Genomic DNA, 20539 nt, shown 5'->3' with positions numbered 1-20539 from the left:
CGACATCAGAAGAGATCAAAATTGTGTGCATTTAAAGTGCAATGCTACATCATTTTAATATATACCAAAAAATTGATATAATATGCGGATTGAGTGAATGTAGCAACATTATTAGAAAGAATCAGTAAGATTTGAGGAAGATCGGACAATCCGTTCTTAAAGTATCTACTTTTTAAAGTTTCATTCCCGCCATGGCTCGATGAGAAGACTACTACAGTTCGTGACGTCATTGCAGGGTAACGATATAAAGAATAATATAAAGAAAAATCAAAATTTGTTGTTTTCTATTATAATGAAAGAGCATTTGACGTATACCTCTCAAAGGAAGCAGGGGGATGACATTTACCCACTTGTCAGTAACAATTCGAGGGAACGTGTGCTTTTCATGAAAAATGAAATTTTGTGGACTTGTCAATTATTATCGCACCGAAATTTTAACAATTCATAACTTTGGACGGATTATGTGATTTTCTTCATTCATTCACTGATGTGTTTAAGTAATATTGCTGCATTCACTCAATCCACACAATATATATTTGGATATCATTTCCCCTTGTAAAGGAAAATAAAAAGAATCAAGTAGAATAATTTAAGTTTAACCCTTTGAAGACTAGGCCCAAGCATACTCAGGCAGGCGTTTTGGGGAAATGCATGTTAAAGCAAAATCAGCTAGTCCTCAATGGGTTAAGCAAAATTAGACTTAGGGTAAAAGAATTTTTAAGTTTCACGTGTCAATACACTGTATTATCAATCACATGCTGTGATGATATCATCACTCACTGGTTCCTTATTGACCTGCAAAGTGCAAACAAATCTTCATAAAATGTTCTTAATTGACGTGAAACGGAAGAAAACCTCAGAAGTCCTGCCGTCATTATACCTTTGCTGTTGTGCAGTAAAGGTGGCTGTGATTTGGGACAAAGCTCGTTGTTCCTAAATTATTAACAAAAAACATGATTTATGCTTTTGTACGCGAATGAATAGAAGAGCTGATGACAATAACCAACATCAAATTCAAGAGGACGAGTATAATTCTTGGTCTAAGAGTTAACCAGGCTTGGACACATGCAGTCTTACGATACAAAAATCCAAGTGTATTATGCTAAAACTCACAACAGCTGCAGAGACATTTCTTCCATTGCATTAAGGATTACTTGAGTACCCAGATATTTGAAGTAAATTTGATATTTGATATTTATTTATTTCTGCAATTTCATGACAAACGTAATATACAAATACATTTTGCTTTTGTACAGATCATAGGATTTTTGAAGAATAATTAATAAACTTGATTACAAAATACTGACAATTATTTAATACAAATTACACGGTATACATTGATAATAAAGAAAAATGATTTAAAGGAATAATCTAAGGGGAGCAATAATTGCAGAAAAGGCTGTATCCTATAAGCTTACACTTGAGAGTGGAAGCGGCCCAGTTAACAATGGGGATAGGAACTATAATGAAACATTGCATATACATTGTAATTATGCTGCATTTAGATAAGACCTTCTCTCTCGTAAAGGCAAGCATTTCACAAAGTGTGTGGTTATTCATACAAAGGAGAAATATAGAACGAAAGCAATGGTTGTTGGAAGTAAGAGAAACTGAACAAATCAGAAAATTATTTGAAATTATGTTAACTAGCAAGTAGACTCTTTGACACAATAAGCTGACGCCAACTAGCATCAAGGGGTACTTATGAGGCCAACCATTCTTAAAAGTTTGCCAATGACGTAGAAAGTTGTCTCAGTTAAGACAATTAACTCCATTTAAGCAGAAGAAGAGAGGTGACGAACTTTAGTTATCCAGTGATGCTAGCCAAGTGAGCAGGAGTTAAGTAGAGGCTGTGAGTGAGTACGTATCTAGCAACTCTCGGAATAACAGAGAAAAAAACGCCCTTCAAGACAAGCGTTCCCATGATACCTCAACGTCTCTTCATCTCTGTATAGCCACGAGCTGTGATTCTATATTTCCGCGTACCTTCCTGTATGGACGGGGCGGATTGTTCGTAGGGATTCGGAATCGCGATCAATTGTGACACTGAACTGCTCCTCTGAGGGTTGCGATCTTCTCGGGATCCAAAGGCCAATTTGGCGAGGAAATTAACAATTGCTGGTTCCACTTGTATTCCTATCTTTCCTTCCCTGCCAACGCTTTATTTTATGAAGAGACAAATCCCCTACAGGAGCCTTTCAATGCTCCTATATGATGACAGCGTGGTATGAACACCCTTCCGTGCCGCAGTGGACGTGTCAGTATATACTTTGTACATTGAGCATGTTTAGTCTGGGTCTTGCTCTCATTTTCACAGAACGAAATACAAATAGCATTTTGACTCAGGATGAGAAGGAAAAAAAGGCAGACTCCATTCTATAATCAAATATATGCTATAGCGCAAAAAGCTCAAAAATAAACTTTACACGCGCTCCATTTCAACATTTGTTCAAGCGTCATGTAGGTCTACTTAATTTACATTTTACAGTTACATTAATACATTCGATTAAATTGGGTATATACAATTTATCTTTTTTTTTTCCAAGACGAAACGCATTCAGGAGAAATGCGCTCATTTCCCTTCCCAGCCATAACTAATATCACTCTTTTCTGTTATACTTTGGGGGCTGTGCATGCTCTCTGGTACTTTCTTCACGCATGTCCCGCGAGTTAAGAAGCCCTTGTTTTTACACATGAGTTTAATGTTTTGTAAACGATCAGACGTACAAATAAACGCAGACTTTTAAAGTCAGCTGCACGCGGAATCCGCACGCCCAGGTATGATTCCCTTAATCGTGCCAAGGCGTTGTCTTCTTAACCCCCACGCTCCCAGGGGAACCCGCGTTCCCACTGGGTGTTGGATGCTGTCAGCACAGAGCGGGTTAAATCCGACAGACACCCGGACCTGATTCCGTCTGTCACCGGGAACCACTAGAAGGATCAGGGGTAAATCCGGGCTCCCACTGTTGGTCCTCTTGTATCAGACCACAGCTATTTGAGGAATGGAACACCTCAGTCTGTATGTGGGCATTCTGCGTAAGAGGATTCTTTTAAAGGAGAAAATTTGCCGCCATATGTTTTAGTTTCCCTTAACTGTTTCGTTATTACATAAACGCGCTTGAATTACAATATAATCCCGTCTATTTGCCAGTTTCTCTTCAGACTTTGAATGTGGTCACTTTCATAAATTGAAAACTGAAGCTTTAGGCCCTATGCAAACTCTTTCGGTGAAGTCAATTTGCTCACAGATATACATTTCAAGGGATTTTTTTTTTCACCAGAAATTTTTGAAGTATATCATTTTTTAAACGTTGCGATTAATCATAAATGGTAGCCTGATGAAGTGCTGTTACGTGTAAATCCACGAACATTTTGAATCTCCCATTGTATCAAGGACTTGTTTGTGTATCGCTATCGCAAGATGCAATCTTATACCTTTCATTTAGTCTATAGGTAGTTCTTGCCTGTACATTAAGCAAAGGCTATAAAGGAGTTGATATTTTCTTCGTCAGCAAGCAATCATTAACTAAGCAGTGTATCAACTACTGTATGGGATCGATTTTTAATCAACCCGTATTAGTCCTTCGTAGGCAACTCATAAGTCACATTAAGTGCCGCTTATAATATTTAATAGCTTTGATAATCACCGACGTCGCGTTGGCTGCAACGACGAAGTTGTCGAGCTGACAGATAATCATGTGAATGGCGCCACTCGTGAAGCGATATTGCAGGGTCTCCTATACTGGGAGTCGCCATTGTACGCGAACACCTTCAATGGGACGCATCGGACCACACTGGGAAGAAAAAAGTGGAAGATATTAAAAACTTTAAATCCTTTGTTTTTCCTTTCTCTATCAAATATTCTACACTAATTCTTATAATATTCTGGCTTGCAGCATCATTGATACTTGACAGCCTCTGGGAAGATGTAGATGTATATTCGACAACAATGTCAGTGTTTATGCGCTGTGTGGAATAATCTTCTCCTACTGTACACTGTACATCTCAGGAAAAGATCTACCTTCATGATAGCCAAAGCCGGATGCATGTGTCGGTGGTTCACAGACCATGTGTCAAAAGCGAGTCCGTGCTGCCCAAATTTCAGCAGGTTTCATACCCATTCTCATCAATCACACAGCACAAGGTTCTCAAAATTCACTTACCGTTCGCTGTTTTCGACGAACCCGAGGCAAAGTGGCATTGAATAGCTTACCAAGTTGTTATGATTTCATGAAAAGGTAGTTATTTATTTTATAAACAGTTTCAGATTAGAAATGCGTATTAGCAGCGGTTTGACCTTTATTTATATTGACCTTTATTCTTGAGTTTCAAGCCACTATTGGAGGGGTGTGAATGTCGCTATGATCAGGGAGGCAAAAATGGCACCGCCCCGGGACATTTTCATAGTCACTCTCTTTAAGTTTGATCAGATTGACACGACAAAAGTGCGTTCACTGGCTCTATACTCGACTCAAGGCAGAGATGACGGTTAAGGAGGGGACCAAGTTCAGAATGAAGAACCTTCAGGAACCAATCCTTAAAGCAGTCGACTACGCGTTGCCGTTGCTGCACAGGGAATAAAACAACTATAAAACCAACTCTGCGCAGTCTTCTTTGCACCTGTTTGAGTTTAATATTGACTGTTTTCATGAAATTGATAATAACATTACAGAAAAGTTCAACAATAAAGTCCAATCGTTTGTCACTCTTTGATTTGCTCTTTAGTTTGCGAAAAAAGGACCAATATTGTGCATGGTATCCTCCTCGTGGAAATTGGACGTTTTGTCATAGCTAATGCTGTACACACACTGTTCCCACACCATGTAACAGTGTAAAACAGTATCCATGTATACTAGGTGAATATGTCCCTGAATGTGTCTATCTTCCGTTTGAACATTGCGCATGTCGTAAGATCATATGCCACGCCCCTTTAGGTTCTATGCTGAACACCTCCGAGATACCAATCCTTATAATGGGCGCAACATTTGAAGAGTTTTATGGCAAACGGGTTAACTCCATTCGTGCTAAGTTGAAATATATGTATTTGCTATTATCGCTGCTGGAAAGCAAAGAAAAATGATAAGAAAATGAAAGTTATTTTTCATCGTAATTATTCCCTGATATTATGTTAGAAGTGAGGCATAGCTGGAAAGATTTTTTTGTTGTTGTTGTTCTCAATTTGATGATGGGCGTACTAATTTAAAGTGTTTTTTTTTCCAAAAATGGCACTTAGCCCATTTTGCAATCGAAATCTTCAGTCAGTAATGATGAAAATCGAGAAGAGAGAATATGACTTCATGTTTGATGACAATCTCGTCACCTTCTTTTTACCACCAGAAGAGAGTTTATCGTGCGAGACAGAGAGACGTCAAGCGCTCGAAGAGATCGAGAGATCGCCGACTTCAGGCATCTTCGTCCCACAGTGTACGACCACGGGAGACTATCGGGCGGCCCAGTGCCACGAGCAGGCCCAATACTGCTGGTGTGTCTACGTAGACACAGGTAGGCCCATACCGGGCACTTCGGCCAAGTCCTCTACAAAGGAGGACTGCAGCCCGCTCGCCACTTCCAGAGGTCCGCTGACTCCACGGGAGTTTGTAGGTAAGTCACACACACTTATAACTCTTCTCTTCCAGTAGTTTGCATGTTGTCAAAGTGGACTTGCATCACATAGCTCTGGCCTATATATATGTGTTCCAATGTTAAATCGTCGTGAGACTGGCACTTTTTTTTTTACTTTTTTTTTTTTTTTTTGCTATGAGGAGGTATACATTCCTACTTTGCATGTTGTCGACAAATTTGTCAAAATATATTTTATCCCCAGTTCAGGGAAAGGGCAACGTGGGGTGAGCTAGCTGGCTCTGTTGCCATGGCAAACTGCATCCCTTCGTAACATGAAGGCCAGAGCTGAAGTTTGATCATTTCCCTGCAATTCCCCCGCTGAATTGCGGTTCGGCCTTTCGCCCTCCGTTAATGTTGCGTTGCCTATTGAGGCAATTAGTGACAACTAATAGTCATCGGCTTTCAATTTATTTTCACATGCTATCTTTGTCAATCACATGCTATCTTTGTTAAAAAGCAAGTCGCATAGAATTCTCATATTAAGCACAATAAGTAAGAGAAGACAGACAGACAGAAAGGCAGTTATGTGTAGAGACGCAATGTGATTGAAACACGGAAATAAAGAGAGGGGTGCTGATAATACGATTCTGTTGATTCAAGTGGTCTACGTGACATTTAGCACATTGCGACCATTGCACTGACAGGCTGTCGTGAACCTTAAAAAAAGGTAATGAGTTACCGATACCGACGATTGAATTCTGTTACTTCTAATATCGATATAATCATACTCTAAATTCTTAGGCATACTGGCATAAAATCTTTATAAACATACTGTTCTGCAAGAGCATTTGATGCATTTGGAATGAAAATCTTTAAATATTTGCGTGAAGATGCGCCTTCGATTTTGACTTGAAAACGATCGTAACTGTTATGGCATCAATCAATATGACATAAGAAAGTTGAGTGAAAGTGAAAGAAAGAGAGTTTTATTTATAAAAATTGTTGATATAAACCGTGAAGTGACGGAAAAGCACATCCCTTTTGCAAACGTCACGAAATTGTGCACGGTTAAAGAATATTGTCTCCCGACATCATGTAGGAAATTTTATGGTAATGCACCTCTGTTAAAAAAAAAGAAATGAAAAACTAACCTCATGTCACTCGAGAATACGTTTCACTTTTGTACCGAGAACCCGAATAACGGTTGAATTTTGTTCGGCGTTCGAATAAATTCACTGGAAATTGTAGTATTGTTTCCCCCTTCGTCATAAAGGAGTTAATCCAATTCTTAATTCTGAGGAAGGTCTGAATTACTTACCTCTACAATATACCAGATTATGAAAGGAATCTAATGTTAAAGATCTTGTTTACCTTTGGGAGCACTGATTTAAAAAAAAAATTCAGGATATCACATTTGATGCATATGTGTAGGTCTGTTGTATCACAAAACACCCTACCAAATAAAATTTTCACAATAAAGCCTAAATGTAAAGAGATGTCAATATTTTTCTCAATAAACCATAACTGTAGACGGTTTAGTCTGGAAACATTTTTATTATAACTATTGTTCACATTTTATTCATTTAACAATACTTAACATCGATTATACGGATTCAAATTTTTACAGTGGTTGTTTCTATCCCTAACTCACATTTTAGAACTATTTTAAAGCACTAATGCTGGGTTTTTGTTTCATCTACAAATGGTAGATTATGCCTTTAAGAATTGCAAAAGGGACACACGAACTTTAGAACCTCTCACTTAGAATTTTGTCTCGTTTATTTGCCTCTTATTTCAAAGAAAGTATCAAAAAATCACCACATGCTCCGGGCTTCCGCTTCAATTCTCACTCCATTTATAGCTTTTTATACCATGTATTCCTAATTGATCAAAGTATTATCCTTTACGCGGGCAAAAACAACGACGAACAATATCATCAACGAAATAAAATCCTGTCTAAAAGAACAAAGTAGCCAATATTTTTCGGATTTCAGGTTATATATAGTATAGTTCGAGGTTTTCTCAGAGAAGTTCAGCCGAGAGCACGTTCCTGCGCGAACTCTCACGACAGAGAAATGTTAGTGTTACTTTCGAATGTGACAACTTGGTCCTTTCAAAACTCTTCTTTCCGTTATTCTGGGACAAACTTGTTTCTACTAACCAGATGTTTAAAATATCTCTTATCCGTACCTAGCCAGATGTATTGCTAATGATGCATGTCTAACATCGTATCGATAAATCTTCTAAACATTGTCGCCATCACAGCCCTTAAACGTAACATTTTAGCGAGACACCTTAATCTGTTGTCTTACATGTGCAGGCATTTTCAAGCATGAGACTATTTAACAATTTCTAGGGATCGACGCATTTTTCACATGATTTCACGTCAGCGACCCAGTAAGCCAGTAAATGTTATCCGGAGACAAACATTCTTACTTAAAATAAACCTGGTAGTCTCCGCCGGCGCTTTTTTGTTTGTTTCTTCATCTTTGTCCACCTTTTCGTCAGCACGCACTAATCAAACTTCAACAATTGAACAATTGAATTCGATTGCAATGACATATTTCACACATCCTGTCGAAACCTCGAGAAAATTTGGCAGCCGGGGATAGCACCCAAATAACGGTCTGCCAACATTCCGGAAAAAAGAGAAAAACTTTGTCGGCTGCGTTTCTATGACACCATTGCTGCATCCGAAGTCACCTCACACGCCCTCACGTCACCTGAAACTGAAAGCGAGATCTTCAGAGTAAATACACACATTGTAATTCATCAAGACTTTAGCCACCTTCCACGGATCTCTTTTACAAACAAGACTTTGGAAAAATTTGTGGAGTCTGGGGAAATCGCAGATGAGATAACTGTGGGCTTTTGTAGCTTTGGTTTGTGTTTTTTGTTTTTGTTGAAGACGGGAGGAAATCGGGATTTTGTTATGAGTGTAAATGCATGTTGAATGAATGGCAAGATGAAAGACAGTGTGAAGACGAAGTATGCTTCTTATGTCGTGATATCGAAGAGCTAATGTTTGGCGGGACTGATATGGAGCTTGCGAAACGAGACCAGTCTTCATTTGCAAGTACGCCTTCCATCGAGATGGCTTAAACACACAGGTGACGATGTTATTCGAAATATGTCTCGATCTAGGAAAAAAATGGGAACTTTTTTTTTCATGTTTAATCCACCTTTTCTACGTTTCGTCTTACGTTGTTTCCCCATTCCTGACAAAACACTGTACAAGATTTGTTTCATTTTAGATGGTAACGTTACTTAAAGTCCATAATGATGTTGGCCTGATACGCTAACCTTGTAAGTTATGACTGACGTTGTTTGGCTGATGATGGTACATGTATTTTAATTTTGTGACACTGGAGCTTTGTATTTGAACGCTTCGAACTTCATTATCGAAATATGAGCATTCCTAGTTCGTTAGTTACAATGTTTATTACCATTGTTGAGATCGAAAAGAAAGTGAGAAGGATAAAGAAACAGCAAAGTAACAAAATAAAATTCATTTTCATGTAGGTACACATCACGTGACGTGCTTTAAAGGTCGAGGCATGTCCGAAGAAATCAGTCTGATATTACGACTCGAATACTCCTTATAGGCAAAACCGTGTTCTAATTGCTGTCGTGCGGCGTCGTTATAGTGGCCAGAGTAGAAAGACAAGGGGAAAGAGGAACTCCGAATTCTTGCAGGGCGGTGTTGACTGCGATAGAGCAGGGTGTCAACTCGCAGGTGCAAAACACCTGTACGGCGTCACCGAGAACCAAGGGCTCGGGTTGCCGGATTCTTCTTACCCCCCTGAGGAAGCAGAGAGGGGGAGAAAAGTGGAGCAGCGGCTATTGTAAGGCTGGCCTACTTCTGCCAGTGAAAATATCCTTATTGTGCCGCTGTGGTGTCGTGTTTTGTACCATGGACCTGGTTGCCCACTCTGTTACACAACTGCAGAAATAGAAATAGAGAAAAGGAAAGCTAGAAGGAGAAGGAGAAATACAAATGTACATAGAGACAGAAAAGGAGTACTGTTTGAAAATTCTTGCAATGTGTGAGAATTGGGTTTTCTGAGATTGGGCGGGAGTGACTGTTCTTAAAACGCTCATTGTTATGACTGGAAAGGGGTCCCGGCTGGGGGATTCGTATTCAATCATGTATCAGTCACCTATTCACCTGTATTCCAATTTTCCTGCAACGTAATATCACCAGCCTATGTCTACATGTCGGCTGCAGAAAGTTAAAGGAAGGAAGGACCATCTACAAGTGCGCTATATAATGCGTGACATAGAGAGATACCACTCGTGCTATCTTTTGCTGTTTGATCTTTTGGACTTTTCGTCAAAAAGATAATGTTACAGTGTGGTGATTTCTTCCGTCACATCGTTAAATTGGCACTATTCTGATAAGATACACTGCTTACTCTGCTTTTTAAAAAACAAAAAGCAAAAAGCAAGAAAAAAAAAAAAGCCTGACTGGAAGGGAAATAATGAGCTGTCAATTACTGGTATTTATCTATTCTACTAGTATTCTACTTTCCCCACTACAGTGTAACCAGTATACTTCTGCTTCTTCTGCTACCACTGCTATCATTACTATTTCGTCATTTGCTGCTTCCTTTTTAAGACCTGCACATCTTTTACTCAAAATACTTTGTTCTGTTATTTTGTGATACTGAGGAGTAGATTTGGGGTTCAATGCCCCGAATCGCTCACGGATGAGATCAACAAGGGACCGAGTGTGTGATGCCTCAAGGAATTAAGTGCATCTTGTTCAAATTTCAGGAAGTATCATTGGCCTGGGTGATCGGGAATCTCAATTCAGTCTCATGGGTCGACTCAAATGACCTCATACACTCCCAGACCTATTTTCGAAGGAGATAATATCTATTGACCGCGCGGTGATTGCACATAATTGCTCGCGGTTTCTTCAAGTCAAACTTTTCTTTTCAAAGACAAAAACAACAACAACAAGCCCTATATGTTGGATTGGTCCTTCTATAGGCGTTTCATGATCCGTGTCTCAAGAATAGTCATCCTTTCCCTGCGTGGTGCCGCTGCTTGGCAGTATAATGGCCACTTGTGTATTATAACACCCTCATCTGCTCCCAAAGGAGTGTTGCGGCTTTGACTTCTTTCGAAAAATCAACTGTCGGTTGTGGTGGAAAAGATTCGCAATTACGCCTATCTAAATAATCCCCGCTGATTCTGATACAGCGCTTGCTGCTGGCCCTTTTCCTCCGAAACATGTGTGTACATTTAGCCTGTGGTCTACGGGCAGCCATCAACTCTGACCAAGGAGCTCGAGGAGGTTGGAAGTCTATTATAACATTTATTGCAAGGAGGGGGGGGGGGGGGGAAGAGAGAAATGAAATGTTATGATTAATCTCTCTTTGATGAATCAGCGTAGTTCCGGTTGTTCAGAGAGAGCAATATGTGCCTTCGGCTGTCCTCAGCAAACTGACATGAACAAATGCTTTCTAGTTTCAGTTGCCGGTAAACAGTGGTTTTATGAAAGTAAAACGACTCTTGTCACTCTCTTCCGGAACTATATATAATCCATGTTTCATTTCATGCTCGAGGCGTACAATGGCCACAGGTGAAATCATATCAAATCTTTAACTTTTTAAAGTCTTTAACTTTTTAAAGTCTTTAACTTTTATTTTTGTCTCGAATGTTGTTAACTTTTTTGCGTCGAATTACTCAAGGCGATTATGATAAATATTCGGCGTGTTGCAATGTTGCGTGGCTGCATTATTTTTGATAAACTCTCTCACAAAACTCGTTTTTTTTTTTCCCCAAATGGCCTAAATATACTCACTGTTGGTAGCATGTATGGTGTGGCATCCCAATTTCTAGCATAGATCATAATAATTATGTAGTGGGCAAAGTTTACTCTTAATTCCGTGTTCTTTATGACAGCAGATATCTTCTGGATCTATTTTATGAAAAAACCCACCTTTTCAAAGATGCATGACATTTTGTACGAACGAAAAATCACATAATAATATTGTCCGTAGAGCCAGGATGGAATATGAAATATACTGATATACTTTATCAACTTGTGGAGCAAGGCGCTATTGAGTCGTCTTGTTGGTGGCTTCTAATAGTACAGCAAAGTTCAGGCGACCCGCGTACGGCTCTCGTGTTTGCTGCGTCGAATTATCTGTTTAACATCCCCAAACATAATTCCATCAATCCGCCAATGACAATATAATGCGTTATTCACCCAACATGATACCACCGTGTCTGACCTTGATCATGAAATCTTCGTACGGTTTTTTCATTACCAATCACAAATTAATAATCCCGGTGCAAGGGTAAGGAGGAAGGGGATGAGGGAATAAAAAAACACCCCTCGATTTGATGAAAGATACACGTGGAGCTAGCGTCAGTGTCAAGCAAGGAATTCCTCAGCGCTACGGTTTTTGACAGCAAAAGTAAACTCTTCCGACCTCCATTACCGTAACTTGTAGCGAAGGATCGTCTTTTTTTTTTTCACAAAGAAAATTTATTCATATAAACATTCAGGTACAAAATAAAATAATGTCACATTCAGTACATAAAGAGAGATGATCGAAATTTGACAGGTAAATGCGAAACAGTTAATATATATAATATAAGGATCGTCTTTTTACTAACTTAAATAGAAATCTATGCCGGAGGATCTGCCTCCGTGAAGTATGAAATCGAGATTGGAAAGTAACTTGAACATCATGCTTTCCCACCTGGTCCATAGAAAAGGATCAAATTTTGTCTGAGATTTATCGAGATGATATATAACACAGCCCTGGTTTAATACGAGACAAATTGTTGTTATGTTATCTAAAAGTTTACTTTTAAAAGATGATACGTTTTAACAAGCCCCGTGACCTACTAACGACGGTACTTTCAAAAAGCAACCGTGATCTACTTAAAAATATGTTTTCTGAAAATTGAATCTCTGATGTAATTATTTCGCTCGTGATGTGGACCTTTCGTGAGTTCTTCCTTTCAAATAATAACAAACAAACAATTGAAGAGAAGAAATTGTAATGACACCACTGTGTGAAGGGCATTTAAAACAACCGCACTTTTTCCTTCCGCCCTTAATAAAAGCTTGGACGAATAACTTTTTTTTTTGGTTATTTTCATTTGCTTTGCAAACCTCTCCCTCCCTCTTTTTTTTTTTTTTTTTTTTTTTTTTTTTTTTTTTTGCTATCAGAGCACCAGTTGGGTTCATCGTTGAACTTCATGATCCAATAAAATACGTTCTAAGCATTTCTTTACCGGTGACTTTGCTCTACCCATCCCTATGTCCATCGGACTGGAGTGGAGGGCAAGGGAGCAGTCACCCCACCGCGTTGGGTTCGAAGCACCCTACTTGCCGGCGGTATAACCCGCTGTCTGTCCGCACCGTGCCAAGTTTCCGTGCGTGGAATACGAAACATAATCGTAAGCGGTTTTTTAAGTGACCCATAAATCGCCCAGAAAATTCGATTATGAACTACAGACAAAGCTAAAAAGAATAGTTTCGTACGTCTTCGAGTACGTGGATGGCTATTTTTGTTTCATATCTAGTTTGCACCAGATTTTTTTTTTTCTGTTCAGTCAGCTGAAACGTCTCGCTATACATATATCATCCACTGAATGTAGACCCGTTGTTACCATGGTTTCCTGTTACGAGACTGAATTGTCACATAATCAAGCTGTTTACATCTTTCTCGAAAATGGATTAGATGTAACAAGTCATTATGGTTTATCATGTTTCTTGACGTTTTCATGTCAGAAGCAAACTGTTAGGATTTTTTCGCAAGTTGCACAGACTAAGACTTTGCGTATGCTTAAAATTCTATTTCTTTTTTTTTTCTTTTTTTTCACAAAGAAAATTTATTCATATAAACATTCAGGTACAAAATAAAATAATGTCACATGCAGTACATAAAGACAAATGATCGAAATTTGACAGGTAACTGCGAAACAGTTAAACAATGTAGATACGATTCCAATTAATATTAGATACAAAACCTTTGGTTTTCTCAGACATATATTTGTCTATTTTCTTTGCTTGTTTTAAGAATTGACAAAATTGGCTAAAATGTAACGATTTCTTTTTTATTTTTGACAGAAAATATGAAGTATTTTGCGTACAAATAAACCACGTTGTAACATTTTGGATTTTCTGTCGAACCAAGTATAAAGGAACTTTTAGTAATTTGAATTTTATTCTGTAACATAATTTCTTATATTTGAGCGATAAATCTTTGGGTAACGTCACATTCCCAAAATAGATGTGCGATTGTTTCTGTGGAGCTCGAACAAAACGTACAGAGGTGTGTGTCAGATAGCCCCATTGCAAAAAGTAATTTGTTAACACCAATATTTCTATGTAAAATTTTGTACTGAAAATAACGAAGTCTTTGATTTACAATAGATGTATAAGGAACATTAAATATTTTAGTCCAGTCTAAGTTTTGATTAAAAATTTCTTCCCATTTCCTTTCTGATTTAGGTGGTTGAAATATCCTCTCACATAATATTCGATGTATATATCGGCATATCTTAATTCTTTTAAACAAATTATATATCGTTTCTTCTTGTTGCGTCTTTATTTCATTATCATTTACTGATTTCTCTTCAATATATTTTTCCATTCTAAGGGGATTGCATGAATAACTGAAAAATATTCTAAAAAATTACAACAAACACCGTATTTAGTGCGAAACTGTTCAAAATTTAAAAAAGATAAACCATCATCACTCAATAATTGTTTGATCTTTATTACACCCCTTTGAAACATCATTTTCTTAAATACGATCTCATTGACCAAGAAAATTCTATTTCTTGGTCAGTTCACTCATTCTTTGCTCTCTGTAAAAATCTCCATTTGAAACGTCGTCTTGTTAATATGTGTTTGATGCAGTTTTGATCGGGTAAAATTACTAAATATATATTCATGATGAGGTCTTGAAAGAGAAGCGAGTTTCTCGCATCCGTAAATCAAATGAATCACTTTTATTTGCAGATTCAGTACATGTGGACCCTACCTAGATTCCTATTGTAGCGTTACCGTTGTCTGCATAGTTTGCTTATCTGCCAATTTTCTGGATATGAGCGATGAATTTCTTTCACAGGTAACACACTCTTTTATGATTCATGTAATTTTTAAAAGTATAAAAATTCCCCATTTTTCTTCTGTCTGACGAGAATCACCTAAAGTAGGCTACCTAACAACCAGGCTGGATGGTATTTGTGTGTTGCAGCACGCATAACCAATTAAGACTGCAACCACATATAATGGACATTTATACCTTGTCCTTGCGTGCAGAATTGACTCAGGTGCTAACACTAGCTATCAACTAGACATACCAATATACCTGTCAATCATCCTGTCTAAAGGGGCAAAATGTTTGCTTGGAGACTCAGTTAGTCTTCAAAAGTACGAGGGATCATAAAACGTGGTGACCTAGATTAACCGTCAATCTTGGTATCTCTTTTAGTACACTACCAATTATCAAACATGTAATCAAGCCAGTGTAAATATTTCTCTTGTGTAAACGCGCCTTGTGGGATAGAGAAGGGGTGTGAGTAGGCAAGCTGATGGAGTAACAATATTTGTGTCTGAAATCTGTTATTGTTCACTTCGCTGCACGTTTCTGCGTGCACGTTCGCTTAGTGCCCGGCAATCGTAAATCAAGGCTCTCCACGGGCGTGAAATTAGTGTTGACAGACCCTTGTCTTTGCCAAGGCCTGTTATAGGACTAACAAATTAAAGTGTGGTGTCACTTGTGATATGATTCGTCTTTCCCCTTAACTCTGACATCCACCAAACAACCAAGAGGACATCGGACGTCAAAAGTCGGAAAGAAAAAAAAAAGTATTCCCACGTCTGAATGTGTAACGCGTATGATGCTCTGGAGAGGAGGTAATGATTAAAGCCACGAGGGAGTGTCAAATATTTGTCAAATTGACTGAAACTCGGTGTTTATGAATTACTATGATTAAACGCAGAGGACCAAAAGCTGGAATCATCCTGCAAAAACAAAAATCGTCTGCTCCTCAATTTCGACAAAGCATCACTACTTTTGAGTCATAATGCTCACTCTCGTTCATGAAATAGAATATCAGTAACGTGATTCTGACAGAGTTTCAAAATGTGGTACTTAGTCTATTACAAATATACTAATTAATAGCGGATCATCTTGTACCAGTGCGACAGAGGCAGATCGCAGTTATTATCTCTAACATTTCCTTTTCATTGGCTCGCGAGACAAAGTGATGCCTCCCACATCTATCACTTTATATTACCGCTGTTAGTGCACACGGCAAACGGATTACAGTGGGCAAAAATAGAATGACGCAAAGAGTTCGGCTTTGTTGCTGTTGCTTTAAATTGCTCGTTCAGAAATACACTGTATCGTGAGAGCCACGGATTTGTTTTCCATTTGTCATGAATTTCTGTCTGTCTTCGATTAGTCGTATCCATTAAAAAAATGAGGGAATATTGCAGACTTTGAATTTATAACGGCATGGTAAATGAAAGAGAGATATAAACTACTTACATGAAATGAACAATGAATAAAGTCAACACGCGAAATCCCTTTAGTGTGCCTCTTGGTGGGATAATAATGTTCGCAACTGTATTTGAACTTTCTTCATAATCTCTATAACCCATAGTTTGTCCATGGGAGTCTGACCTTTGACCTTGCCAGCGTATCATACATCATGTACAAATTTGTCAAGCAACGGAGTCCGTAATATCAGAGGCATGCTCCGATACGGCAGGTCATAGACTCACGCAGTTACGTTTACCGAGAGCACAGCGTGAGGCCGTATCAAATTTGACGGTTTTCTTCCCTTTCTGCCCAGGGCCATGTTTGGATAATTTTGGTTTCATATTCTTTAAAGCACGATAAAAGGGGAAAATATTTAATGTGTCAGCCGGTGGGGGGATTCTTGTTTCTGCTTTTGTAGTGTAGTATGACCATGGTACGATTGGCTTTGGAAGTGGTGTGAGCACGAGTGGCTTTAGCAGGTAATGAATGTGTGTGTGTGTGTGTGTGTGTGCGTGTGTGCTTGTGTGCGTGTGTTTGTGCGTGCGTGCATGACTGGTCGAGGCAAAACGCTATTGGGAACGGAAGTGACTATTTTCGTTTCCCTTCTTTGGATAGCCGATGTAAGCCATTTAACAACGGCAATGACATTATCATATAGTCCACGCCTAACTGACAGTTCTTTGATTGTGTATTAACATTAAACAATCCAAGACCATGACTTGTAGGTTTGCCCCATCGACAAGAAAAGTAGTACTTCCAGTGGGGGTAATAATGTTGCCGAACAGTAGCCTCACTGTATTGGTGCACGTCACGAGCTCAACATCCACGAGTCATACAGCCCACGAGTCATACTGCCCACGAGTCATACTGCCCATGAGTCATACAGCCCGCCGCGAGCGAGACACTGTAAGTGAACAAGACCCATGAGGTTGTCATCATGTAAAATAGACCCACGAGCTATACGATCCAGGAGCTGGACACAAGGCAAGGTCTACGAGCTAGACACAGACAAAAAAAGTGTTGAGCTCTTAGACCGTTTTGCATCGTGACGAGCTCGTGGGCCTTGTTTGCCTAGTGACTACCTTATGGGCCTATTTTACCTGTTGTTTAGCTCGTGGGCTGTATGACGCATCGGCGTATGGCTCATGGACATCATTGTCTAGCAAGTGGGCTATTATATGACTCGTGGGTGCCTAGCTCGTGGGATGACCCCCAACTGTTTAACTGAGATGTGAACGCCCAATGAACGCCATGCAGCGCCAAGCAGCTAAAAGCATTACTATGGATTTCATGTAGGCCTACATTTACAGGAAGTTTTGAAAACGACGCAACTCTCTTTGAGAGGGCAGTGTTTTGCACCCATATGCCTAAGCTCCCTGTTTCAGTCTCCTTTATTTAGCTTTACATTTACATATTATGACATTGAAAGATGCGTATACCGTTTGAAGAAAAATCCTCAGGGAAGTTTGCTTTGAAAGATAATGCAATTATCCACATTAGTACGAGTCAGAATGGCTTAATGGTGCTTCCAGCAGTCATTGTTCCTTTCTTAGACTGCTCCCATTGAAATGCGGTCCTGAGACAGTGATTAACATTATCTGACAAAATGTCTGAGAGAAAGAATACGTATTCAACATCATGTTAGAATCATAGTCCGTGATGAGTTGGTATGTAGTTCCTCAATGTGCGTGACCTTTAAATAACCCTATTCCCCATTTTTTTTAATGTTCTTTCAGGTTGTCCAAATCATAAAAAGAAGCGATTCCTCATCAAGGTAGTCGAAAAGCTGTATCAAGAAATGGCGGGACTGGACACTCTCAGTACTGAGACCACTACGTAAGTCAAGATATTGTGTGTCAATCATAAATGTCTTTGAACATAAATAATTATGCCGGTATGAATATTCTCTTTCAGAACTTTTGTGTACAGCAAAGTTCGAGATCGATTTCACTTTCAATTTATATTTGGAGTACAACTGTCATCCCAGAACATTCTTTTAAATCTTATCATTTGATGTATTTCAAATTATAGTGATATTATTCAGCTACACTCGGGCTGCTAAACTGATTTCCTATTCTCTGAGTTGTATACCTTGCACAGGGAATCAGAAAGACTGAAACTGAATCACACAAAGAAAAAAAAAAGAATATATGAACAAGCAGACAATTTGATTCACATCTTAGGAAGTATATGGTACTCAGCGTTTTACTAACAAAAAAGACTGCAGCATTAACTGTTAGTTGTGCTAGTTGGTCAATTCCTTGTGCCTTTCATGGAAGTTCAATATCTGATAGAGATTCGTTCCCTTTTAAAGTTTTATTCTCTCATTTTCTGTCTGACTGGCCTTGTTTTTCAGCTGCAGCATACATCAATGTAACTACATCTTCTGATTTGTTTCTCCTTTAGGATTTTTGTGTTTACTTGACCTATATACAACTGTAAACATATATTTCAATCATACTGTACACCTAATTTATATATTTCACTCTTTAGGCCTGCGCTGGGAGAGCTGAGCAATAATGTGAAAGAAGAAGCCGTTATCTGGAAGTTCGGCCAGCTGGACCGAAATAGCAACGTCATACTGGAGAGTAAAGAGATTGAACCGTTCGCAGCTGACATAAACGCCATAAAGACCAGCAAGAAATGCCGGAATAACTTTTTAGATTACTGTGACAGCAACCAAGACTCGAGACTCGTCCTCCGAGAATGGTTATTCTGTTTTGATATTACACCAAGTAAGTGACATAAATTGGATTCCTTTATATTTGACTATGGTTTACTTGTGCGTGATTTAAAAAAAAAAATCATTGATTTCTCCCTATTTCGCTCTGATGTATTTGTTTCAAAATCTTTCTTTTGTAATATTATTCTTTCATTTCCCCTTATTCTATTTCTGTCGGTATTTTCTATTACTACCAAAATGATAACAACCGTCTCATCATTTTTCGTGGTCACTCATTCGAGGTTTAGTTCAATCTAGCGTCTGAATGACTCCGATTCCAACACAACAGAATTGATTAAGTAAAGGTTTTTACTTCCGACCTGAAGTTCATTGTTGAATTAATGGGGTTGTTGGCCAGAGCGGAGAAAACTGTTAAAAACTAATGTGATGAGTAATTATGAGAGGGTTGGGGTAAGCAGAAAATATAATGAAACAACAGTCAGATTATCCCTTAGAGTCACAAATATGTTTATTGTAATGATTTATGTGGTCATAATCTTTGCTGCAGCCATGTCGAGTGGAGTTGTACTGAAGATCTATGAATTCCCTTATATGATACCCACAAGAAAAGACGGGGAAAAACCCGCACCTTGACTGCAGTATTCCAAAGTTCAGAAAATACAAAACGCGCGTGCCAGAATCTCAGTGTCTGGATCCGTAATTCGTCACTTTAAAGGGAAATTTCATCCTGATCTTGCTTTGTGAGACAAAATACAGGTGTATAGATCAGTGAAAAGAAAAAGTTATGAATGATAAAAGTGTAGAAAGTTAGACAAATTGGCAGTTCTGTGTGATCTTGGTGATACGGAGCTTTCTATTCGGTTTGTACACAAAAAATCCCCAATTTTCATATTGTCGCAAGAAATGTTTTCTTCAGACCTATTCTTGGTATATGTATTTGGAGTAAAACATATTTTGCGTGTCCTCAGCGTATAAGATCTGCCTGCGCCCAAATATTCGGAAAAAGAGAATTAGTGAAATTATGTGTCCGAACAAAATAGAGCAGCCCATCACCTAGATTTACACAGACTTGCCAACTTGTCTTAATCGCTTAACATTTTACGATTCAAAACTTGTTTAATGTGTCCGATTTTTTTTTTCACGTATCATCTCGAATTCTCAGTGTTCATGCAAAGCGGCACAATTATTAATATGGAATTTCCCTTTAAGACATGTTTGAATATGAATTCATCAGCTGATAGCGATCTCAATATTTGTGTCCTCACACGTCATCGTCTCTCACCTTCTCTCCATCTGCAGCGACGGAAGCCCCGCCGCGGAGGGGGAGAAATCCTTTCAGTGAGTGCCCCTCTGATCTCCTTTACGTAACCATCCACATCCATCTTAACTGCCCCTTCTAGATGATAGAGAGTAACAATTTGGAGCATGGCAACCTTCTCTTAACACCCCCTTTTTACACCCCTACTTTTTTTTTAAGGAATTATTGCTGACCTGTCGGTGAAATTTCAACAGTGAAGTTATCAGCATGAACAGAATGCTGTGACATGCTGTTGCACAGAGTTAAGCATTGTGGAAAGAGAGATATACGCACTGAAATTGCGACAGTTTCAACTCACGTTTGTGTCACCAAATCAGCAACATTTTGAAGACTTTGTAAATGATAACGTGAATCTGTTAACGGGAGTTGATGTCCAATAGCGTCTTTATTAAGTTTGTGTGTATTACTTTGTCTGTGTACTAGTTTTGATTGTGTGTGCGTGAGGGAGTG

The 20539-nt window shown here is 38.8% G+C and overlaps 1 protein-coding gene across 1 annotated transcript in view; it reads left to right on the top strand.

The window, feature by feature from the left end:
- Positions 1-20171, top strand: part of LOC140238834 (SPARC-related modular calcium-binding protein 1-like) — a 50556-nt gene extending 30385 nt beyond the window's left edge. Inside the window, exons 9-12 of the mRNA XM_072318766.1 lie at positions 5338-5601; positions 17825-17924; positions 18582-18823; positions 20071-20171. Coding sequence (XP_072174867.1) covers positions 5338-5601; positions 17825-17924; positions 18582-18823; positions 20071-20171 — 707 coding nt within the window. The remainder of the gene's footprint in view (positions 1-5337; positions 5602-17824; positions 17925-18581; positions 18824-20070) is intronic.
- The last annotated feature ends 368 nt before the right edge of the window (positions 20172-20539 follow it).

The sequence above is a fragment of the Diadema setosum genome, chromosome 1 (genome assembly GCF_964275005.1).
Source record: "Diadema setosum chromosome 1, eeDiaSeto1, whole genome shotgun sequence".
NCBI lineage: Eukaryota > Metazoa > Echinodermata > Echinoidea > Diadematoida > Diadematidae > Diadema > Diadema setosum.
Note: the sequence above shows the minus strand (reverse complement) of the source record. Positions and strands in the feature narration are given on the sequence as shown.